This window comes from Eschrichtius robustus, chromosome 12 (assembly GCF_028021215.1).
Source record: "Eschrichtius robustus isolate mEscRob2 chromosome 12, mEscRob2.pri, whole genome shotgun sequence".
NCBI lineage: Eukaryota > Metazoa > Chordata > Mammalia > Artiodactyla > Eschrichtiidae > Eschrichtius > Eschrichtius robustus.
In genome coordinates, this window is record NC_090835.1 from 72,984,259 (window position 1) to 73,009,678 (window position 25,420).

A 25,420-nucleotide genomic window follows, 5' to 3' on the forward strand; every position below is an offset into this window, starting at 1 on the left:
ACCTATTCCCAATGTCCCCTGCTCATGCTGGAGGCTAGTTTGTATGGGCCCCTCATTGACTGTGGAGGTAGAGGGCAGGGTTCACCTAAGGAGTATAAAATACCCCCCAAGCACTAAGATGTTTGATTTGGCAATGTACGCAGTTTTTAGATGGATTAACATGAAACTAGTGAGTTTTACATTGCTCTTTGATATAAATAATAAACTCTCTCACTCCAAGATAAAGCTTGGTTCTATTCGCTTAGTTTTAAAAATTAGCTAGTGCTTAAAAAAAAGTCAGTGGAAAGAAACATGCCCCAGTTCAGGTTCACTGCTGGTCAGACTGCCAGCTGGCGTGTGAAATAGCTGCCTTACACAGAGTGCTTCTTGATGTGGGAATTGTTCTCTGTCTGAAGAGGCTGGAGATTAGGGGAAACGTGTCAGTGAGTTTGCAAATAAAAGACAAAATCATACGGAAATGGTTTCAGCTTCCAGGTTCAAAAGTCATTGTTTATGTGCTGCTACACCTGTTGCTTCTTTCTCGTGCAATGGGCCAAGCCCTCGTCTAATCCACGAGGGCTCCTGTGCTCTGTCTCTGCAGTCACGGGGCTGGGGGCAGGGGGCTGGGATCTATTAGTTCAGCTCGGGAGAATCACCCAGGGGAGCCAATGGGGGCTAAGCTTAAGGGAAGGAGCCAGTGGGAAGACTGGGAAATGGTGGTGGAAGTGGGAAGCCAGAGAAGGGTGGTTGGTCTTCCGAGAGCACCGAACAGCGGTGAAGACTCACTCAGTAGGAGGGCCGTGGAAACTGGCAGCAGAAATGGCAGCGGGAACCCTGGGCCTGGAAGAGTGGAAAGAACACGGGCTTTGGGAGGAGGCGAGTTGGGATTGCCAGTGACTACCTGTGAGTGACCCTGGGCCACTTCATCCCTTTGAGTTTCAACTTCTTCACTAAAATTGGGTGATAACACCACTCTGGTAAGTTTGCTACAAGAATTAGATAAGATATACATCGACCACCCAGCACAGTGCCTGGCACATTGTAGGGGCGCAAAGTGGGGTAGCGTTGGTGGTGGTAGTAGTAAGAGTAATTATTATGGGGGGGTTGAATTACAAATAATACTGCGTGGAGGACAGGAGAAAACAAACCCACCGCCATTGTCTCTAAGGCCTTGGTTATGTTCACATATGATATGACATCTGCATTTTCCCCCGTTCCCTTTTTCCTGAAAGCCATCTAAGGTCTAAATTAACTCGTTTCCTTGGGCCCAGTGGACTGAATGGAGGTGCTCTATCCCCCAGTGGGCGCAATGTCCCTGCAACAGTCCCAACTCGGGGCTTCGGCAGCCACTGAGTCCAACTCCAACTTTTCACAAATGTAGGACCGCACGGACCACACCCCTGCCTTTGGATCGGTTACTCAGCCTCAAGTTCACCTCACTTTCATTAGTAACGGGGTCTTTCATATTCCTTTATGATGGTAAATAGGATTGATTTCTGCAAGTGTAACTAAATGACTTTTTAATAAGCTTGCTTGAAATGGTGGTGGTAATGGCTCTATTTTCAGAGCCTGAAATCATTCCTACCCTCATCCTTTTATTTTGTTTTATTTTCCAGAAAATAGCACTAGAGCTCTTTCGCCTGAGGTTTCTGTGGCGGCTAAATATTCCCAGCAAGGAGGGGGCGGGGGCGAGCGGCGGAGAGGGACTTGCCGGCCATTTTGCAGAGGATGGTCTTTAGCAAGAACGTGGTTCCCCTCCCTGAACTTGAACTCTGCCTTCATGAAGTTCTAGCGTACACGTCTCTATTTCTGTACAGATTTCAGTCCCAGTAGTTAAAAGCTGGTCATTTTGGGGATAAGCGGAACCCAGGGCGTTAGGACTAGACAAAGCAGGCAAAGCAGATCACAGAACCAGGATGGAGGCTTTTGCGGCAACGCTTTGGGAGAGATGAAGGAAGCGGAAGGGGGAGTCCCCCCAGCCTGAGAACTACACTTCTTCATTCATCAGGAGGGCGAGGAAGGGGACGGGGGTCAGGACACGTGTAAGTAGGGCTGACGGCCCCGGGTTTCGTGCTGCGTCTCAGCAGAGTCAGCAACTCCGGGTGAGAACATCGGAAAGGAGGTGAACACTCAGAGGGAAGGAAACGGGCACAGAGAAGGAACTGCCATCATGCACAAAAGCAGAAGTAATTTACCAGCTTCATGCTGAAACTTTAGGGGAGAGAGATCCTGAAGTTTTTTCAGTGTATAAGGAATGGTGAGTGGAAGTCGAATATACAGAACCCATCGCGGCAGACTGAAGATGAATTAGGTGCTGTGCGTTCTTTAGCGTACTCGCTTTAGTGTTTTGTTTTGGTGAATATAAAAATGTTTGGGGCTTCTCTGGTGGCGCAGTGGTTGAGAATCTGCCTGCCAATGCAGGGGACACGGGTTCGAGCCCTGGTCTGGGAGGATCCCACATGCCGCGGAGCAACTAGGCCCGTGAGCCGCAACTACTGAGCCTGCGCGTCTGGAGCCTGTGCTCCGCAACAAGAGAGGCGGCGACAGTGAGAGGCCCGCGCACCGCGATGAAGAGTGGCCCCCGCTCGCCGCAACTAGAGAAAGCCCTCGCGCAGAAACGAAGACCCAACACAGCCAAAAGTAAATAAATAAATAAGTAAATTAAAAAAAAAAAATCCAAACGGACTTAAAAAAAAAAAAAATGTTTGCAGGGCCTTTCATGGGTTTACTCACAAACTCAGTCTTATTTTTCACAAAAAGCCTTAATCCTTAATTATGACTTTTCCTATCACAGGATATTCAAATCCCTCGTGGCTGGGGACAGATGAATAACTGTACTCTATAAATTAGAAGACACGACAGCGCACATCTCAGGGCACAGCAACTGATGAGAAGCCTCATTTCAGCAGAAGCTACTTCCCTCTCAGCTCATGGAGTATATTGGTGGTCAGCTGCTTCAACAGCCCCATGGGTGCCAGGAGGAGAGCAGACCTTCACATTCTTTGAACTGGGGAAGATTAAAATTCTCAGAATTAGGAGCAGCTTCTGCCTTCTATGGGAGAGTCTGAATATTATCTTTGAGGCAAACACAGCTCTGTTTGAGATAATCTAACAACGTTAATGGACCATTTGAGTCTCTACATGTAAGGTTCCGCTCCACCATTCTCGGGGAGGCTCTACACATGAAATAACCCAAATACAGGTGCTTCACGATAAGAGTCGGGTGTTCCATTTGGTGTTCTGTGTTCAGAAACACAGATTGGGTGTTTCTTTAGCAGAACTATGTGCCTGTACAGCTAGCGAATTTTTTTTTTTTTTTTTCTAAATCTCCATGGAGATTGTCTTACGCCTAAAAAGTAGTGTTTGTGTTTGGACAATGTGATGGTTACTTTTATGGGTCGACTTGGCTAGGGTCTGGTGCTCAGATGTTTGGCCAAACAACTAGATGTTGCTTTTAGATGTGATTAAGATTTACATCAGCAGACTTTGAATAAAACAGACTATTCTCCAGGATGTATATGGGCCTCACCCAATCAGTTGAAGGCTTTAAGAGAAAAAAGACTGAGGTTTCCTGAGGAAAAAGGAGTTCCAGACTGCCCGGGCGCTTGAGCTGCAACCTCAACTCTTCCCTGGGTCTCCAGCCTGCAGACTGTCCTGCAGAATTCGAAACCTGCTAGCCTCCACAATCACATGAGTAAATTCCTTAAAATAAACCAATCTTTCCCCATCTATCTATCTATCTACCCACAAATATCCTACTGGTTCTGTTTCTCTGGAGAACCTTGACTAACGCAGATGGTGTGGGTATGTGTACTTGTCCAAGCACTTGCTCTGGCACTTTGGGAGCAGAGGCAAGACAGTGGTGGGATGGACATGCAGGCTTTAATCTTGTCCTCATCTTGTATGAGAATGGAGGCTCTCCTCCAGGTACTGACTAGTGATTGTAATAACGAGAAAGACACTATTGGTATTTAGTGAGCTGGGCCTGGTCCTGCACAATAAAGAACTGCCCGTCTCAACAAGCCGGTGGCATCCCCATTGAGAAACACTGCTTTTGAGGAAAGATATGACAAGGAGCTGGTTGCTGGGTGCAGCCCACCTGTACTAGTGACATACTTGTGTCATTTAAGACAATAGTTCACTTTGTACAGCAAAGGAAACCATAAACAAAATGAAAAGACAACCTACGGACTGGGAGAAAATATTTGCAAATGATGTGACTGATAAGGGCTTAATTTCCAAAATATACAAACAGCTCGTACAATTCAATAACAAAAAAACAACCCAATCGAAAAATGGGCAGAATACCAAAATAGACATATCTCCAGAGAAGAAATACAGATGGCCATTAGGCGCACTGAAAGATGCTCATCATCACAATTATTAGAGAAATGCAGATCAAAACTACAATGAGGTACCACCTCACACCTGTTGGAATGACTGTCATTAAGAAGTCTACAAATAATAAATGCTGGAGAGGGTGTGGAGAAAAGGGAACCCTCTTACACTGTTGGTGGGAATATAAATTGGTGCACCCACTATGGAAACCAATATGGAGATTCCTGAAAAAACTAAAAATAGAGTTGCCATATGATCCAGCAATTCCACTCCTGGGCATATACGCAGACAAAACTGTAATTTGAAAAGATACATGCACCCCTATGTTCATAGCACCACTACTTACAATAGCCAAGACATGGAAACAACCTAAATGTCCATCGACAGATGACTGGATGAAGAAGATGTGGTATATAAATACAATGGAATATTACTCAACCATTAAAAAGAATGAAATAATACCATTTGCAGCAACGTGGATGGACCTAGAGATTATCATACTAAGTGAAATAAGTCAGAAAGACAAATACCATATGATATCACTTATATGTGGAATCTAAAATACGACACAAGTGAACATAACTATGCAACAGAAACAGACTCAAAGACACAGAGAACAGACTTGTGGTTGCCAAGGGGGAGGGGGGGTGGGGAGGGAAGTATTGGGAGTTTGGGATTAGCAGATGTAAACTATTATACATAGGATGGATAAACAACAAGGTCCTACTGTATAGCACAGGGAACTATATTCAATATCCTATGATAAACCATAATAGAAAAGAATATGGAAAAGAATATATATATATATATGTATAACTGAATCACTTTGCTGTACAGCAGAAATTAACACAACGTTGTACATCAACTACACTTCAATAAAATTAAGAAAAAAAGACAGTAGGTCAGTTTGGCAAAACAAACTGCTATGAACTATTTGTCATGCTATGATGCAGACAATGGCCTGGAGAGAGTGAATATTTAAAGAGGCAGCTGGGCCTGGAGTTGAAAGCAGATTGCTCCTTGGAGCGCCTGGATAAGGGGATGTGGAAGCCTTCCCGAAGAAGTCTCTGGAGCCGCTGGGTCAGGGCCCTCCAAGAGCCCCACTGCCAGACGTAGCTGTTAGATAAGCTACTCTCTGAAGCATCAATGCACACACCTGCTGTTGCTTTTGATTTCTGGAAGGCATGTAGCTTCAACTTGTAACAAAATATTTGTAGCTGTCAATAAACTGTGGTATTTCTTTTAAAAAAAAAAAAAAAAAATGGGGCTTTCCGTTAGCCTCAAACCTTTGACAAAGTCTTGTAAAAGTCTGCCCGGCCCAGTGTGGGGCGGTAGCCAGGGGAGCAGGGTCCCTGAGGCTGGAGCAGTGGCCACCAGCAGTGCCACCATCAGAGGGCAGGGGGCCCAGCAAATGGCAGCCCCTGCAGTGCAGAGGAAGATGAAGCCGGGGGAGGAACCCCAGGCACGCGCTCCAGAGCCGTCAGGAGGCAGCCCCTGGGGACCCTCATGGGAACAGTCTGGGGACTTTTTTCGAGACAAGTGGATGAATATGCAGCAGTAAAGCCAGCGGGGACTCTGGCCATAATCGTTCGGAAATAAAGAGGAGGCTGGTGAGGCCAGGGATGTGTGAGACTCCCGGGAGCAGCTTCCTCTAATGCTGTGCCCGTCCAGGGACAGGAATGTTGGCTTCTAAGGGCGGGCGAGAGGCAAGGAGCCGTGCAAACTGGAAAAGGATGGCCTTCTCTCAAACGCGGCCTGGATGCTGATCCGAACTCACAAACTGCTGAAGAAACAGAATCTGCTTAAATCTGTTCTTTTTCACCCTTCTTAAAAATATCAAAAGCTTAATATTTTGCAGACAGCTCTAGGCTGGCCATGTTGGCCCGGCCTCATGGGGTCCAAAACAAACGCACCTGATCTAGATTTGGCCGGCATCAGGAGGCCCAAGAAGCGGCCAAGGAATTAGGAGAGGAATCTGAGGACTGTTTCTCATCCTGAAAGCCCTCCACTTGAAATAGCTTTTGCTTTGGAGGAGCTGAGTGAGCGCGTGGAGAGGAGGGGGAGTGGGAATGTGGGGAGAAGCGCATGAATCCATCCGGGTTCAGGTAAAAAGATTTTGATGCTGACCTGTCACTGGAAACAGATCTGACTCCTTCTTCACGGTGATGAATATTTGTAATCTTTTCTCTTCACAGTCAAGGGTATCAGTGAAGAGTGACGATGTGTGACACATGGGTTCCGTGGGGACTTTGCTCTGGGCCTTAGGATGTTGTCTGCTGGAGACAACAGGCTGGAGGTAATGACCTTCCGTACCACAGAATCGCAGAAATCTGTTTTTTGTGGATTACGTGGCAGCATACTAAAGTCAGTGATCCTTCGTGGGTTGTTATTTTAGCCATGAGGGGGGCATTCAGTGGAATTGGTGGTTTTTACCTGGATCTTAGGAAATCACCAACTGTGCTCATCCAATGGATGGATGACATCTTCTCGCATGATGTCACAAATAATATATAAGATCTTGTGTGCACAGCAGGAAAAGAACAACTAAGTATCTGGATGGCAAACAGAGCACCCCTGATTCCTAAGAGTGTGACATTACCAGTATTGACATCGTGACATCTAGGAAGCTGTGGAAGGGCTCCGAGGCCTGCCTGTGGCTTCTCCACTCACTTCAATTCTCTCAGATCCAGCCTGCATAATCCCACTCCCAGTTTTCTCTGTCTTCCCTTCACCATTTGAGTTATGGTGACCCCTATGTTAGTGAGGTGTCTTCCAGAAGCAGACCCTAGTACAAGTAGCTTATTTGGGAAGTGATCCCTGGACAAACTGATAAGAAAGTGGGGAAGTGAGACAGAGAGAGAAAGCAGCCAGTAAAGCGGGCACTAGCCAGCCAGTTCCACCGTGGGCAAGTGCAGCTGAGGCCCACTGGGGACCTCTGAGGGCGAGTGAAGGACACATGCCTCCGAGTTGTCCCTGATGGGGGTGAGGGAGGTGGGGTGTGTATATACCAGGTTTTAACAGTCACTGGGTGAGGCCTCCTGGGGGGCATTAATTCCCTGGCACTAGCCTGCCCCACGTGCATCTCTTGGATGGTCAGAGAAGGCTCTCAGAGAGACTGGAAGCTGCTGGCAGGTGAGACTGTGCTAGGTGCACACACGATATGCATCGGGCATACGGGTGGGGCTCTGACAGCATCTGCTCTATCCTTTATTTCTTGTTCTTCATCCTCCTTGTCTGAAAAAGATTAGTACTGCCTGCGGTTAATATGGTCTCTTACAAACAGCTAATTCTCTGGCTACCAAGCCAGCAAAGAGAGAGGCAGAGGAAATTAAATATTCCAGCCAGTCCGCTGCCTGATTTCTTATAGGCCTGGCTGGTACTGGGGGGCCAGGTTTATTTTATGGCCTACTAGCTCCTAGTTTTCTACTGACCACATTTTAATAGACAGCAGATTTCCCAGACCTTGGCTCACATTCTGCATGTTGGGGCGAGCTACTCTCTCTTGTGGCCTCAGTTTCCCTCTTTGAGGTGACACCTTGGAAATGAAGCTCTGATATCAGGCGTTCCTTAACACTTCTTCATGGAGATCAGCTTCCACTTGGAGCACTGGAGAGGTGGCAATGTGTTGCTATGATGGTAAATGCCACTTTGACCAACCCCGGCAGAGGTGGACACCATGTGGAAGCATGAGGGATTCAAGCCGCTTCAAGGACTCAAGCTAGAACAATGGGAACAATGCATTCTCCTTTACTCACTCTGTGCCGTGCCTGGCAGAACCTTGCAGCAAACTAAGAAGTCAGGGAAAGACATCCCTGGCTGGGGGCAGCTTGGTGAGATACTGTTATGTGGAGAGAGACGAAAAGACAAGCAAACTGTCTTTAACTGGGACAGAGAACAGAAAGTCTCCAGAGGCGCATTTAAGAAACCCATAGATTTTGCTGGGATGACCATAGAAGGGGAAATTGCATTATAGATGATAATCTCTGGTCAGATGTCCCCAGATCTTTTACTGGACACTTATTTGTGGTGACCTGTTACTCCACCACCAAGGCCTGGCTGAGAAGCCCTGACTGTTTTATCAGGGACTCTACAGAGTAACCGCAGGGCCCAAACCCCACGAATCGCCTTTGTCCTATCTTCTCAACCAGCGTATAAGTATCCCGAGGCTGGGACTCTCTCCTAGGGATTTGTGTGTCCCCCACAGAACCCTGGAGTTAATAGATGCATAATAATCGCCAAATGAATAAATCACAAGACCTAGAGTTTCTGCCAATATTCCTGATCATAGAAGCCCTCAATTTCCTACTCTTTCACTCTTGACAGCCCTGCCCGAACTGTGGAAAAACTGTAGTAAAGGTTCCTACTGTGTTCAGCCTGAAATAATTTACCAAATCTTGTACCCTTAACTTACACACAATTGCCTAAGGCACACTTCCTAGAGAAATTTAAAAAAATTTCTGTCCTCTACCTAAGATTCATTTCAAAATTATAGCTGAGATATGTTGTTTAATATTCCCTTCCATCTTCTTTTCTTGTGGACTCATCCTGTTTTATTTTAAATTTTATTTTTTAAATCAGCATACAGTAAAATTGATTGGCTGTGAGTGCACGTATGCAGGCATGGACAATTCTATGAGATTTAACACATACATAGATTTGTGTAACCACCGTCGCAATCAGGATTCCCGAAAGTTCTATTACTTCATAAAACTCCCTCAACCTGCCCTGTTGGATTCACACTCTCCTCCACTCCTGCTCATTATCACTATAGTTGTCTTTTTCAGAATGTCATATAAGTGGAATTAGGTTGTGTACAAGTTTATGAGCACAATGGGTCTGAGGTTTTGTATGCTGTCATTTGTATCAGTAGTTTGTTCTTTTTATTGCTGAGTAGTATTCTATTTTATGTAGTTGAGCCATTCACTCAACAAAAGACATTTGGGTTATTTCCAGTTTTTGCCAGTTATGAAGAGGACTGCTATACACAGCTGTCTACAAGTTTTTGTGTGAACATAAGTTTTAATTTCTCTAGGGTAAATAGCTGTGTTGTATCATATATCTATGTGTAACTTCATAAGAAACTGCCAAAGTTTTTTCCAAAGTGTCTTTACCATTTTGCATTCTCAATGTATGAGTTCCAGTTGTTCCACATCCTTGCCAGCACTTGGTATTGTCAGTTTAAAAAAATTTTTTAAATCTATTTCAATAAAGGTATAGTGATATCTCATCATTGTTTTAATTTACCTTTCTCTAACAACTAATGATGTTGAATATCTTTGCATGTGCTCATTTGCCATCATATATCTTTGGTTTGTTTCAAGAGTTTTTTTCCTTAATTCTTGAAGCATGGTTTTAGGAGCTGCTTTAAGTCTTTGTCTGATAGTTTTTTTAAAAAAATAATATTTATTTATTTATTTTGGCTGCACTGGGTCTTAGTTGCGGCACGTGGGATCTTTAGTTGTAGCATGCATGCGGGATCTAGTCCCACGACCAGGGATCGAACCCAGGCCCCTCGCATTGGGAGCTCGGAGTCTTACCCACTGGACCACCAGGGAAGTCCCTGTCTGATAGTTTTAACACTGTGCTATGTTAGGGCTGGTATTTATTTATTGTCTTTTCCCTTGTGAGTTGAGATTTTCTTGGTTCTTCTTATGCTAAATAATTTTGGATCACATCCTGAACATTTTCAAGGTCTTGTTTAAATCCTAAGGAGACTACTGATTTTTGTTTGTTTGTCTGTTTCAGCAGACAATCAATCTGGTTAGGTTCAGGTCACAAATTCCAGTAAGCCTTCTTTGGACTGTGGTTCCAATGTTGGCTCCGTTTTCAAAGGCTCTGCAGTGCTTTTCAGATTTGTTCCATGTGTGTGCTACCCAGTGGCCAGTATGGGACTTGGGCGCTGGTCTATCTTATAGCAGGATTGTCAAAGCCTTTGGCATGCTCTTTAGATCCGTGCATGCTCAGCTTGAAGGTGAGCCCTGTAGTTAATATAAACAACTTTATGGAATTACTGTCTTGATCTCCTTCTCTCTGTGATCTACCTGACACATTATGACTTTCTGAGGCCTGGCTGCTGGACCCGTCAGTGCTGCCATGCAACTCCCATGACTGTGTCTGCATCTCAGACCAAGTAGTGGGAGGACAGAGAGGAAAGAGCAGTGGGAAGTCTTCCTATGTTATTGGTACCACAGTTCCTCTGTTCAGAATGGAGGAGTCTCCTCCATCAGAGTTTTGGGCTTCTGTTTGGCTGCTGCTTCTCTGCTACTAGAAGATTCTCTGGGAGTGCCAATTTGATGGCACTTTGAATTCTGGTCTCCTTCCCTGAGTTGCCTGCTACCACTTACTTTTTGGAATTCTCAGATAGCTGCTCCATGTGTTCTGTCCATGGTTTATAGTTGCCTTCAGTAGGACAGACAGGATGGAGTGTGGTTACCTTGTCCAGAACTGGAAACTCACACTGTTTTTTTGTTTGTTTGCTTGTTTCTGTTTTGTTTTTTTAATTTTAAGACTATGTCCTTCTCACTAGCCAGTTGTACAGTTAGGGCTGAAAAATCTCATCCATAATATTTGCTTCATTTTCTTTTTTCATCATAAGAGCAGGCATCTCTCTCCTTCACCCAGCTCATTAGCTGATCTATTTATGCTGTATTTAATTCCTTATCAAACCTCAGACATTTGTGCCTTCCTGATCCTCTGACCTACCAAGCAGGCCAATTCTCAAACACTGAATCTCTCCATTACCTGCCTTTCTGGTCCCGTGTCTAGAGCACTGTGGCTCTGCCTCATATCAAATTCACACTACAGAAATTCTAACAGCCTGGACTTGGATGATGTATGGCAATATTTATCACATGCATGTGATGTCTTTTGTCATTCTAAATTATGTAATCTTAAGCCATTTTCATTAAACTTGGGAACAAGAAAGGAGAGGCTGTTACTGTTATTAGCTAATAGTGATTCAGAAGCTCTAATGAATGCAATAAGACAAGAAAATAAAATACTAAGTGCATATACTGGAAAAAGATTTTTCTTTTGTGATGAATATGATTTCATTTCTAGAAAATGCAAGAAACTATAGCAAGAAAAAGCCCACTAAAATTGAAAAGAGAATTTGGTAGGATGACTGGGTACAAGAAAAATCTATTTTTTTAAACAGATTTTTTTCTATCCCAGGAAATGGAACAATATTCCATTCAAGAAAGCAGCAAAAATTATAATACTCTCAGGAAGAAATCCTACTCCTAGGACTCTATTCCAAGGATTGGCAAACTAGGGCTGGCAAGCCAGTTTGTCCTGTGGTCTGTTTTTGTATGGCTTTGGACTGTGACCTAAGAATGGTTTTTACATTTTTATAGAGTTGTAAAAACAAAAAAAAAAAGAAGAAGAATATGCAACAGAGACCATAGGAAGCCCACAAAGCCTAAAATATTTACTATCTGGTCCTTTACAGGAAAAGTTTCCATTGAAGTAAAAGGACCAGTATAAAAGGATATATGTGCATGGGTGTTTATTGCTGCACATTGTATGGCAGAAAAATGGAATAAGGCAAATACCCGTTAACTGGAAAATGATAGAAAAATGTGTGACACAATCATTCTATAGAATATTATGCAGCTATTAAACGGAATGAAATATAACTACCCCAGCTGATGTGGAGGGATTTTATATGTATATTCATATGTATATGAAATTCAGGATACAGTGAAAAGCAGGATGCAGAGAAATGTACATAATATGCTTTTATAAAAAATAAATTTATTTATTTATTTTATTTTTGGCTGTGTTGGGCCTTCGTTGCTGCACATGGGCTTTCTCTAGTTGTGGTGAGCGGGGGCTACTCTTCCTTGTAGCGCGCAGGCTTCTCATTGTGGTGGCTTCTCTTGCTGCGGAGCACAGGCTCTAGGTGCGCGGGCTTCAGTAGTTGTGGCACGTGGGCTCAGTATTGTGGCTCATGGGGTCTAGAGCGCAGGCTCAGTAGCTGTAGCACATGGGCTTAGCTGCTCTGCAGCACGTGAGATCTTCCCAGACCAGGGCTCGAACCCGTGTCCCCTGCATTGGCAGGCAGATTCCCAACCACTGTGCCACCAGGGAAAACCCCATGATATGCTTTTTATCTCTCTCTCTCTCTTTTTTTTTTTTGGTAAGACAAGCAACCCAATCCTTCATATAAGTATATGAATTTAATATAATTATATCGACATGGATAAGAATTTAGAAAGGCTAAAGGGGCATGAACATTTTTGGTTGGCAATGGGTAGGCCTCAGAGGTTTCTGAGTGAGGAGGAATTGACTGGAGCTGTGGCTTGGGGATATTCACCTTTAGAATGCAATCTTTACTACTAATCACCCAGAATTCTAATTTAAAGGTGGCCAACTTCCTCCCTCTCCAGCAGACCTTTCTGTTCGATGGAGTTCTCTCTTTCGGAATCAGTGTCCTTGGATTCTACTTTAGCAGCTGAACAGCTTTTTGCCTTTGGCAGCAGTTTGAGTCAACCCTGACTCTGACCTCCTTCCTCTGCAGTTCATCCTCTGCCCCCAGTAGCAGCAGAAGAGAGGTACTGCCATTATTGTCCCATTGAGTGCTGACTACGGAGTCACCATCGCACCATCCGGCCTTCCAGGTGTTGGACCCCTTTTTGCATGTGACGTCACCTCTGTAATGGGAATTAATGAAGGTTGTGTCCCAGTTACCTCACCAGGGGTGAGGTGAAGCTAGACCCTTCATGACTCCTCTCCATGACATAGCTTTTCCGTTTTACAAGACACCTCTGCAGGAATACACTGAATACGTTGTTTCACTACCTTCAAACATAGACCTGGCCTTGCTTTGGATTACAGGTGCAGGCAATTAATAAACTTTATGTCTTTGATGTCCCTTGTCTATTAAGTTTACCTGGCACTTTACCCATTTCTGTACTCATTCCTTAATTATTTGCTTTTGTCTTCCAACAAAGGGAGTACCCAAGGACCCTAGTATTTGCTAATGAGTTACCAGGTAGTGTGACATTCCAATTATTTATTAGCAGGTTTTCTAGATTTCAGTATTGCCTAAACACGTGTTAATAGGTTGTTTTGCAAAACACGATTAAGTTTTTAAGATATTCAGGCATCATTAAAGATGTCTTCAATAAAGATTAAGTTAATAAAATCAGTTTTTACCTCATTACAAAGCTTATGTTTTCAGCAGTAAGATTGCCAGATTTGTGGTCTGCTAAAAGGTTTAAACATCTGTACGCAGGAGTCATGCATTCATGTAGTGGCTAGTGGCCAAAAGACAATGATCTGCAATCATCATCATGTTCAATTTTAACCCATATATGTTTCAGTGAGATCTGTGCAGTATGACCAAAGTTATCTTGGACATCTTTGGGGCAGAGTTATGGTGAGTCAGGGTTGATAACTCCCAACTTGCGGGACTTGTGGACAACTTCAAAAAAAGAGCAGACAGATTAGTCTTATCCAAGGAAATTTTTAAAAATTAGAGAGAAGCAACTGTTCTAGGGTTCTTCCAAAAATCTTAAGAGAAAATTAAAACAAGTGACAGGCGGGAAGAAAACATCTGCCAAATATTCCATGGAGAAAGGCCCAATATCCAGAGGATACTAAGTGCTCCTACAAATCAAAAAGAGAAATTCAACCAACCAATGGGCAAAGGATATGAGACACATGGAAAAGCACTCACTTCCACCGGCTGTCAGTGAAATGCAAATTAAGACAATAAAGAAATACCATTTTTTGCTCTCCAACTGGCAAAGCCTGAAATGACTGATATTATGATGTAAAAGCAAGGATGCAGAGGAATGGGTACTGTCACACGCTGATGCGAATATAAACTTATGAAACACTTTTGCAAAGGCAACTGGGGAGTACTCATGAAAATTAAAAATGCATATCTGCTGTTGTTCTCCCCAGATCTACTTCTAGGCATCTACCTCAAAGGAGCACTCATGATTGGAGTGGACTCGATCTCTTTGACTCTTAGTGGCCCAAAATCTGTGCTTAGACACACGATGGTTGGCTGCATACGTCTCTGTTTACTCCCAGTCCTTTTGGGCAACCCCAGCCCTGACCAAACATTGATACCAGACTTTGGGGAGTCCCTGTGGCACTCACTCTGGTTGCCCTGCCACTGGGCCCCCTTTCAGATTTGCTCAGGCAGCTGCCTGGGGTTGGGCTTTTGTTCATGATATGCCTGATTAGTGATGTAGCCTAGATGTGCTCGGGAGGGAGCTTCCCTGCTGCCTGAACGGCAGCCGTATACCTGCCAGAAGGGGAGCACAGAGTGCCGGCGGCTGCACGAATGTCTCTGCGTGGTGTTTCATTGCCTCCTCTGAAGGCCTGTGCTGTAACTAGCACGCCTTGCTGTGGAGCTGCACGTGTATGTTTTAGGCTTAAGTAAGTTGTGGTGCAGACCATCCATTAGAGAGCGGGGCTGGTCCACGGAGTCCTGTTACTACATGAGGCCAACACCAAACCGTGGCCATCTCCACCCGGAGCAGAACGGCCACTGTGGGGAGGGGATAGTCCCACTCTTGTGTGTGCTGTGTTTTTGAAACACGGTACTTTTCAGCAGGCGGGCTCATCAGTGATTTCAGGGTGGTAGACAGTGGACACAGCAAACCTGCTGTTTTCAGCTCTTCCCTATACAGCATCACTGACAAAGCCCCTACTCTCATTTCCGCCTCAGCTACCATTATTCCCCCTTTTTAATCAATGTAAGAAAACGAAATACACTCTTTCTCCTTGGAAGTGAGAAAATACGGTACCAACTATCTTCCCCTGGCAAATGAGTAAGGTGAGCCCAGCTTGTGCTGCTGTTATTTAAAGACCATCTCCTTCCTTTCAGAGGGTGCCGACAGAGCCTGCAGGGACCACCCATGTACAGATACACGCCTACTGTTCCCCATCTGTGAGCTTCCTGGTTTACATAAAAGTTGGCACTTTTCTGCAGGGTTATTCTGATCTCTAGATAATAGTATCTGCTGGGAAGCTTATTTTTGAGATACTTGTATGAAAATTATCATGTCAAGAATGTATATTACTGCTGTGATGAGATTAGAATGCATCAGCTGCCTTCTGAAAATCTGAAATGACTCTCCTATGAGAAGAAATTTTATTTTAAGGCATTTCATTAAATGAAATAGGTGTTGGGAAAATTGTTTGTTTGAAAAATATTCAACTTAGAGCCTCAGCTTATACCACATTCCACAATAAATCCCAAATGAGTTGAGTGTGAAAAATAGAACAATAAAAAAAACTATAAGAAAATTTAGGAAAGCATTAAACAAATACCAGGCAATGAACAATCCATCATTATTGCTGTTACAATGACCCTTTCTAAGTACAAAAGCACTGGAGGAAGTTGTAAAAGAAAAGATCAACAAATTTGACGAGATAAAAATAAATAAAATCCCTATATATTATAATGCACTTTACAAAGACTAGTCACTATTATTGTTGGTAAAACAAAGGGACAAGGGCAAGATGCTTCCTGGAGAACCTAGAAATAAAGGAATTGATGTCGCCTTATAAGAGTTGAACTGGGGCTTCCCTGGTGGCACAGTGGTTGGGAATCTGCCTGCCAATTCAGGGGCCACGGGTTCGAGCCCTGGCCTGGGAGGATCCCACGTGCCGCGAAGCAACTAAGCCCGTGCACCACAACTACTGAGCATGCGCGCCTGGAGCCTGTGCTCCGCAACAGGAGAGGCCACGATAGTGAGAGGCCCGCGCACCGCGATGAAGAGTGGCCCCCGCTTGCCGCAACTGGAGAAAGCCCTCGCACAGAAACGAAGACCCAACACAGGCAAAAATAAATAAATAAATTTATATATATAAAACAAAATGTCTATTAGCCAGAAGCAACTTCACTGGATTCCTTCTCTCCAACAATATTCCCCCACCAACAATTCCACAAATAACTATGCCTCATTATAAAAAAAAAAAAAAAAAAAAAAAAAAGAGTTGAACTGGCAAAAATCTTCACACCCGTGAGATAGAACTGAGAGAATACAAGATGTCAGTCATTGTGCCTGCTCTACCCATCCTGTTTATAAAACAGAAACCTCCCCTGTCACACCCTCTTTTGCCTAGGTGGACACTTTCTGAAACACAAGACCTCTCTTCCTCCCGGGCCACATCTGCCTGGACCAGAGGTGCATTTCTGACTCAAAGACAGCACATTCTTAAGCTCACCATCAGCAGCTGTCCTGAAGGCCTAGAAAAGATAAATCAGGCCAGTCAAGTTCTCTTTCTCATAACTTTGAGCTAAGAAACAAGCAAAAAATTAGCTTGTTACCTTGGGAACAGAGTTAAAGGATGCTTTCAGGTACAGCTGGGGCCAGAGCAGACCAAAGCCATGAGCGAGCAGGACCCAGGGTCAGCAGGGCCAGCAGGTTGCAAGAGCAGACGTGCACAGAGGTAGCAAGAGGCCCCGAGGGAGGCACGGGGAGTGTGCTGGGCTCTGGAGCCGCGCTGGCTCCCGATGACACCCCTACCCCCACCCCGGGTCCTGGCTCTGGCTCCCGTTCCAGCTGGGAGGGCTCTCAGATCTCATGGCTGTATCTCAGGGAGATTCATCACCATGCATGCATCCTAGGCCTGAGCTAGCTCAACTGGGTTTCTATGTCTGAAAATCCAGGGGGCCAAAGTAAAACTGATTGTTCCTATGACCTGAAGCAAAGTGACTTGGGGTTCACCCTCGAGAGGCAGGAGGGGGGAATATAATTATAGTTTAGTAAGTAGAAACCTAACAAATGGTTTCTATCTTTTCTGGAGAAAAGGGTATTGTGCACAGAAGAGGGGTGGTCGGGCTGGAGGCTGCCTGAATTGCTGTGGGGATATTCGCTCCCGTGGGCGGTGGACGCCTGGCGTGGCTTCACCGTGACTGTGGGAACCTATCTGTCAAAACTCTTCTCCTTGTTTTGACTCCCTTTGTGCTTGGGGATGCTTATTTACTAACCTTCCAATAACGAATCTGCTTTTCTCCCTGGGAGAAGGGGCCCTGGATGGAGGCAGTTTAAGAGTTCCTGTCTATAAAAGAACATCCTCCATGGAAAATTAATAGATTGCCTCTCTGGTTTATGGTGAGTTTGATTGGCATTGGACAGCCTTCCTGAGTCCACCCAGCAAGGCCAGATCCTGGACGTTGTTTCATTCACTAAGGTAAGACCACCCTGTCAGGACTCTTGGGAGGCAGCTATCCATCTTTTTTTTTTTTTTTTTTTCCTGGCATTCTGACCAAATCACTGCTTCCTTCTTTATATGTGACAATTATTAGTGTTACCCCTTGCCAGTTAATATACTCCACAGCCCTCCAGCTTGCTCAAATCATTTTTTTGTTGTTGTTGTTTGATCTCCAAAGTATGACAGCAAACTTTCAATCAATTCTATGAAGACATCAGTCGTACTGGTTATGGGCTGTCACTCCAATAACTGCACGTCTTGGAATTTCAACATTCTGAATTGTTACAGAAAGGACTTTCAGAAATCTGCTTTGCTCTTTTCATCTCTATATACACTGAATCATCTCAGAAAGGTGCCAATCTGTCCTGCTTTTAATGATTCCTAGAATCTATATCCATTTAATTACCTTTTCTGACAAAATGTCTTTTTCACATGATCAGCTATAGTTTCAATACAACTGAAAATTATTTCTTCCTTTTTGAGTCTCCTTAAAGATGAACTACAATTTACTGGTCCCTCTGTATAACATCAAGTAATACACAGTCTGTCCTCATGCAACTAGGTTTCTTTAACAGGAATCACTCTTATGCAGTTGGTTAGAGGGAGCTGAGGTCAGTGTCATACAGCAGACTCATGTGTTGACATAGGATTTTTTTCCTAGTAAATTCAAGTTTTGCATCACCAAGAAAAGGTCGTTAAACACAAAACTAGCAGAGCTGAGCCCAGCAGGAGGGGGGCGGGAAGCTCAGGACTGAACACAGCCCTCTCCCCACACTCCTCCTCCTAGTCTATTGTGGTCAGTGCTCCTTCTTAGAAGGAAGCGCTTCTTCCTTGCTGAGGGGCCCTTCCCATCTTTGTATGTGTTGTTCACGCCACCATAACTCAGCCCTCAGCCCTTCCTATATGCTCTTCTACCACGATAGCCTCATTTTGGGAAAAAAATGGATGTTTTACATGGTGTTTCCTTATGCATTAGGAAGTTAACATGTCTTTTTAATTTATATCATTATTTTTATTAGCATTGCAATTGGTTTTGTTAGGGTACTAGTTATAAAATTGCATGGGTTTTGAGAGGTCTTCCCAGTCTTAATTTTTCTACAATCCCTGCTAGTTTTTTATCATGCAATTTTGCATTTATTCCGTTATAGCAGAGGCACCAGTACTTAAGCCAGTTTTTAAATTCCTCACTCACAGCTTTCTTTTTTCCAGGATAAATTACTCTAAACGTTGTAGTCTCTCACAGGAACTACTATTCATTCCTTTACAGATGCATATTGTTTCAAGCCACAGATCAATATCTGAAAGGTTTGCAGTGAATATGATTGTTGTCGGCCCAACATTTCTTCCTTTGGAGAAAGATACCTCTTTAATTCCCTAAAAATCGTGTTCAGCTTGTGTGGAGCAGATGGGCTAAGCCCCGAGGAGTGGGCACAGGATCTAGGACCAGTCAGTCAGAGTGTTTCATTCCCCTGGATGCAGGGACTGCTTCAGAGATGGGTGTACGACCTCAGCCAGGCCAGTCATTCCTCCGTCCAGGGACTTTTGCCAACACTGTTGGAAGAGACCCTGTTTACTGGGATTATGAATTCTATAGACCATGTAAGCCTAGAGCTTTCAGAGGCACCTTCCCACTAAATGCGGAGAGGCTATCAGAGAACATAGTCGAGTAGCACTGAGAGATGGGAGGAGGGGAGAGAGAGAGAGAAGAGGGAGGGGGAGGATGAGGAGGGGAGAGGTTGCATGTGAAGCCAACTGTATTCCTTGGATTTCCTGGTTACATGAGACAATAAATTTCCTTTCATGCTTACAGCCAAACATCCTGGCCAATACAAGCTGAACACAGATTAATTAAATTTGTTCGATAAGAGTAATTAGAAAAATCGAACTAAATACTCTAACAGGCAAGCAGAGCTTATTATTGAAAATAAACTTGGTGGATTAATTAATAAAGCCAAAAAATCTACCTCATAACTTTTTCATCATGACTTTAGCTGCTTTTCTCTGAACCATCTCTCTTCCTGTAGAGAGGCAGAGCTCCCGAGGAAACACAGCGCACCTGGAAATGCTGGGCAGAGCGAAAGGGGGACGTCTCGACTTTCGTATTTCTTACTATTGAGAACATAGTATTTTTTCACTTTATGGTGACATATTTTTATTTTGTGGTCCCTGATGATTTCTATGCCTGCCCTTAATCAGGCTTTCTCTAGTCCAATTTATTGGTGCTGGTTTTGGTACTTAAGCATAAGCACTTCATTACACCCATTCCTACTAAACCTCATCTAAGTTTATGCTTTGAATTCTCTCATGTTTTCTGAAGCATCAGTAAACCCACTGAGCTGGAACCGTGTAGAGCCTGAAAATACAACCCCTCTATTCTATTTTCCAAACCACTGAAAATGATAGTTGAAATGTGGGACACTGAATCCTACCAGGGATGCTGCAAGCCCGCAGTGTACCTTTCTGCAAATTGGAAAAAGGCGCCTCTTCCCAGGGCAGATACAACTGTGGGCCAGTGCACATGGGATGGAGAGCAAGGGTAGGCTGGGTGTCAGACCCCACTCACGCCTGCAACTGAGCCCCACTGGGCAAAAGGTGACCTATCATTAATCATGTTACAAAGACCCTTTTCATCTTCTTGGGCTATGTGTGCATGAGCTAGGGTCTAGTGTGAGCCTTTTGTTGGGCACATCAGATAAAGGGCAGAGATTCAGGAAAACTGAGCAACAGCTTAGTGAAATGTTAAACTCAGAAAAAAACTTCAGAGTCAGATAAATCTGAATTTATGGGGATAGTATACTGTATTTAAAAGTTTTGGAGTTGGACAGAAATGGACTTTGACTCCAGCTTGGCCATTTAGTAGGCCACCTCCCTGAAACTCCGTTTTTAAAAAATCTGCAAAATAATGATAATATTATATTTCATAGAATCTAGACTACATCAATTGTAAGACCCTGTCTCATTACAGAGGTTTTTAAAATGAAAAAATGGCCAAGTGGATGGTCAAATGTTTCCTGACTTCAGAGGTGTTAAGACTGTAAAAATTGTGTATTTTAGACTCTATGACATATGGTAACATCCACTTTATAGGTAATGACTCTTCTCTGTGAGGATTAAATTAGATAATGCGCTTGTCAATTTCTTGACACGGCCCAGAGTCAGTGCTCAATGAAGCTGCTGGGGGTGTGATGGTTATTCGGAGTTGGTGACAAATGGTAACAAAAGGATAGACTTGATAGAGGTCTTCACAGCCTAGCAAGACAATCTGGATATAGTCTTTCCTTTAGGCCAGGGTGAGATACTAGAAGCCAATATGCACGAGGTAGGTCTAGAAGTAAACCTCAGTGGAAGATGAAAGTACAGAAAATGCACAACGGAAAATAGTCCTATGTATTCTGCTGATGGAGACCCAGATCTGAGTAATGATTTTCCCAAATCCCAAATGTTCAGGAGAAACATTTTTAAAAAGGGTACTGTTCAAATGGTGGGTTGGGGGTCCTTCTTTGAATGTGGAGTAGGAGAAAGAAAACTTCCAGAATGTTCCGTTAGCTTTTCTAGCGTTTCCTGCTCTCTGACAGCTACTTCTACTACATTGCCTGAGATTTCTGAAGTGATCACTGATTGGCTCCCCGGTGAAAACGCTTCTGTGCAGCGACCTGTGATGGGCATTTTCCTTTAGGCCTGGAGGGGTCTGTGGAGGGCGAAGAGGTGCCCAGACGTGTCAGTCAGACTCTTTCACCTGCCTCCACAGCAGCTGGTTCCTGGACTGGTCGAGGGTGGGCCTCAAGCCAAAGAGCAGCCATTCATTGTCCTTTGTTGCCAAAGACAATTCTGCCAGGGGTAGCTCACTGATATAGAAAAACCAACGCCAGGATTTTAATAAGTGAAAAATGGCCTGGTTTATGCCGCTGCTTTGGAAGCCGTCTCTTTCTTTCCCTACAGTTTGGGCTTTAATGGCATTTTTAGAGATATGATGAATGGAGGTGGGTATACATGAATGTGTTCAAAACACAGCCCCATGTGATGGAAAGCAGCCTAAATGCTATTGTGTATGGGACAGGCAAATGCAATGAAAAGGGCTCTCCTTTTTGAAACAAAGAAAGACACTGTTATTTTTTGGGGAGATCCTAAGTTGGTTATTTCTTCCATTTCTGATTTCAACTTGCTTCAACATCAGGACTGATGTAAATGGTGTACAGAGAAGAACAAAAAAGGAGTTTGTGGCAAGAGTTTAATCTACCTAGTTTGGGTTGGCTTGTTATAAGAAAAGGAAATAATATGGAAGTTTCGGTTGACTGATTATGCCATGTAAAAATTAGATATTATGTGGTCACTCCTGAATGAATAGCCTTTAGGGATTTTTAAGAATGAAATTCAAGTGGCAGCTCGAGATCACGATGTCAGAGAAAAAGCAAATTGCCTGAGAAGAGACAGTGGCAACCTGAACTCTAAGCGTGTGGGCTGGCTGATGTGCAGATCACAAGCACAGCTTCCATTTCCGCTCAGCAGGCCAATTACATGTGCACCCCCCAGCATCTCACTCCTGCCCCGGGGCCCAGAGGCAGGATGTGGCTCAGTTTGGGAGGGGAGCTGAGTCATCATCCCACGCAAGTCATGGTACATCTGTGCCACGCTCCCACCTCCTGACTCTTAGATTAATTAAAGGACTTGTAGGGGAATGAAAATTCCACTTGATTTAATTTCCCCCTAGGAAAAATGCACTCAGTAATGTCATAAATCTCTTGAAACCAGTTTCCTTCAAGGTTGCCTTGGAAATTTTAAATATGTGTACAAGTTCCACCTTGTACTTCCTTAATCTTAACCTTGTGTCTGAGATGCAGTGGTGGAGGGGCTACTCCCTGTGGTCAAGCACTGTGAGGGGCTTGCTGAGTAATGGGGCTGAGTCTCAGCGATCCACTGACCTGGGCCCTCCTTGGATCAAGAGCACATTTGAAAGATGCTTGGCCAGGAGATGGGTCTTAGTCTACTATTTGCATAGAATGAAGTAAGAGTAACACTAGTTTTATTAGCACCACTGAACTAGCAGCCACTTTCTCGTTAGCAATAAATGTTTGAATTTTAACACTGGTATGAGCCCTACTTATTATTATCTAGAAAACAGAAAGGTCTACTTGCCCAGGGCTTCTTCTAGTATATCTGGACTCTTTGTGTGTAAATTACAGACACCCTCTCTGGAAGATCAATTACATCCCTCAGACCCTGGGCCCCTGCCTCTTGGGCAGCTTGTAGGGCAGTCTCCAATTTGCCTAATCTCAAGAATGTGGCAAACTGGATTCATCAATGTATGTTTTCGCACCAAAATTATGGTGAACTTAGAATTATTTGTGACAACAACTCATTGTATTCAGAGAGAAACACTAAGTGTATTAGTATAGGCCACTGGTGCCTTCCATAATTAGCATAGTTCATTAGTGTTGGAACAGTTTCATTTTGGTTTAGAGAGTTAGATATTTTTCAAGAGCAAAACTTTATTATCACTTTCTGGGCAGAAACTGTTTATAAAAGGTCCTTCCTTCTTGTCTCCCCAGGGATGCAAACAGACCGTTAGGAACTTCCAGTCAGACAATTCTGACAAGCCGGCCCTGGATCCACTTAAGCCTGCTTCCCCTTCCCTTGCTATTGGTTTGGGTCACTGACCCCTTTGAGAATCAGATAAACTATGGATATTATCTCTAGAAAAGTGCTCCTGACCCCCAATTTTTTTTTCATGCAGTATTAGGAGTTTTGAGAATTCACTCCAAGAAAGGAGTTTTACATAGGATTTTAAGAGAGACCAATTACACTGAAGTAGTTATCAAAATTTAAAAAAATTTTGTGATATAGAAATATCTATGTGCTTTTATATAAATGCATTAAATAACAAGATCTGGGGCTTCCCTGGTGGCGCAGTGGTTGAGAATCTGCCTGTCAATGCAGGGGACACGGGTTCGAGCCCTGGTCCGGGAAGATCCCACATGCCGCGGAGCAGCTGGGCCCGTGAGCCACAATTACTGAGCCTGCGCGTTTGGAGCCTGTGCTCCGCAACAAGAGAGGCCGCGACAGTGAGAGGCCTGCGCACCGCGATGAAGAGTGGCCCCCGCTTGCCGCAACTAGAGAGAGCCCTCGCACAGAAACGAAGACCCAACACAGCCATAAATAAATAAATAAATAAATAAATAAAATTAAAAAAAAGAAATAACAAGATCTACTGGTGAGTCTAATAACTCCTGTAATTTTGAAGTACTGATGAGTATAAAAGATATTTTATGATGTCTTGCTAACTGTGCTGTGAAATGAAAATGTCTGTGATTTCCGCTGTGACAGGTGCTGCTACTTCTACTGTGGCCTGCTGCCGACATTCATCATTGGAGGGAGTGCTAAACTGCAGTTAGAGGCTAGTGAAAATAAAGATGCATTTTTCCTCCATCCAAGATCCTCGACCTTAAGTCAAGAATCTCTGAGACTCTGGAGATTCTTGGCCTGGTACTGGGCATGGCTCAGGGCTTGGCGGCCTCAACTCTTTCCGCTCAGGCCACAGAAGAGAACGTGGGGCTCCCTGTTTCCCTAACTGAAGTGACCTGAGGCTATTGTGAGCTTCCATATTCTGTAGGAAAAGCCAAAAGGGACATTCATAGTGGCTTCCGTCCTGTCCTCACTTACGAGAGGAGACAGGTGAGGACAAGGGGGACACAGGGAGTCAGCTGTGACCAGGTAACTCCTGCTTTCCCTAGCACAGAGACGAAGCCACAGGGAAGTTGCAGCTTCATGAAGCTGTCCCAGCCTGGGAGATGGGTCACCGTGTGTCTTCTAGCCTGGTGTGAAAGAAGCGTTTTCCTCTCACTTTGACAAAGATCTGAGGCATACTATTTTCGAGTTTGCCTGTTGCCTTAACCTCACGGGTCCAGGGATGCTCACTTAAGTGGGGGAGCCCTGCTGGGCAGCCTGTGCCCTGGGAAGGCACAGTGACTCATTCTTTCCTCTCATCCTCCAGGCGGCTTACTGAAATGGTGCTGAAAATTGCGCACCTGGGCCAAAAACAATAAGTATAAGCTCTGGGAGGTGTAAAAGTGTTCCATGGCACTTGAAAATGAGAAATGTCACTATAATTGTACAGTTATGACCAGTTGGGCTATTGCTGGAAAACACCAGGAAAAGCAAAACTTTCTCATTAGGATGCTAGAGCTCAAGGCTGTATGAGGACGAAAAGTTCAAGTTCTAGACAAAAGAAAGTGCTTTCCCTGATGGATGGTAGGAGAGATGGCAAACTTCCAAGGAGAGGTGCTCTCAAAGCGGCTTCCTTGGCAGGGACCTCTTGAAACTCATCCTCACAGCTATTTGGAAGCACATCATGACCTGATTTTCACCAGGAAAATGGCCTGTGAAAGAGGCTCACAGAATATCATCTGCTTACCAATTTTACTTCTTGCTTCATTTATACTTTCTCCCAGGGCCTTTGCTTCGGAAAATCTGGAGGAAAAAAAAAAGAAATGAGAGCTTAACCTTTTCTGTTCATCCTAAATTATGTTTTAAAAATGAGAGCTTTCCGAGAGGTCTCTAAAATATTATAAAGCTTTATCGAAAGACATAAAAGAAAATTTAAATGAATGAAATATATTAGGCTTAAAAGTAGAGATAAAATTTGTATTAATTACTGGTATCGTGAATTTTTACTCCTCTCTCCAGCATAGAACTTCATTCTCATAGTCTCTAATTTATGTAGATTTATCAAATCTACTTTTGATTCCTAGTATTTTATGATACAAGGGAACCAGAGTAAAGCACGGCTGTAAGCCTTCTGTACTGTGCTCTGTTAATCACAGTGCCAAGATCTTAGAGTCAAAGAATACTTAAAGAACATTTTTTTTTTTCTTATCCTTTTTTTTTTTCTGACCAGCAAACTACGGCTGGTCATGATGTGGACCCA

At 43.9% G+C, this 25,420-nt stretch overlaps 1 protein-coding gene across 1 annotated transcript in view; it reads right to left on the reverse strand.

The window, feature by feature from the left end:
* Positions 1 to 25,420, reverse strand: part of KIF6 (kinesin family member 6) — a 399,235-nt gene that overhangs the window by 52,956 nt on the left and 320,859 nt on the right. The window contains exon 15 of the mRNA XM_068557688.1: positions 24,908 to 24,963. Within this exon, the coding sequence (XP_068413789.1) occupies positions 24,908 to 24,963 (56 nt within the window). The remainder of the gene's footprint in view (positions 1 to 24,907; positions 24,964 to 25,420) is intronic.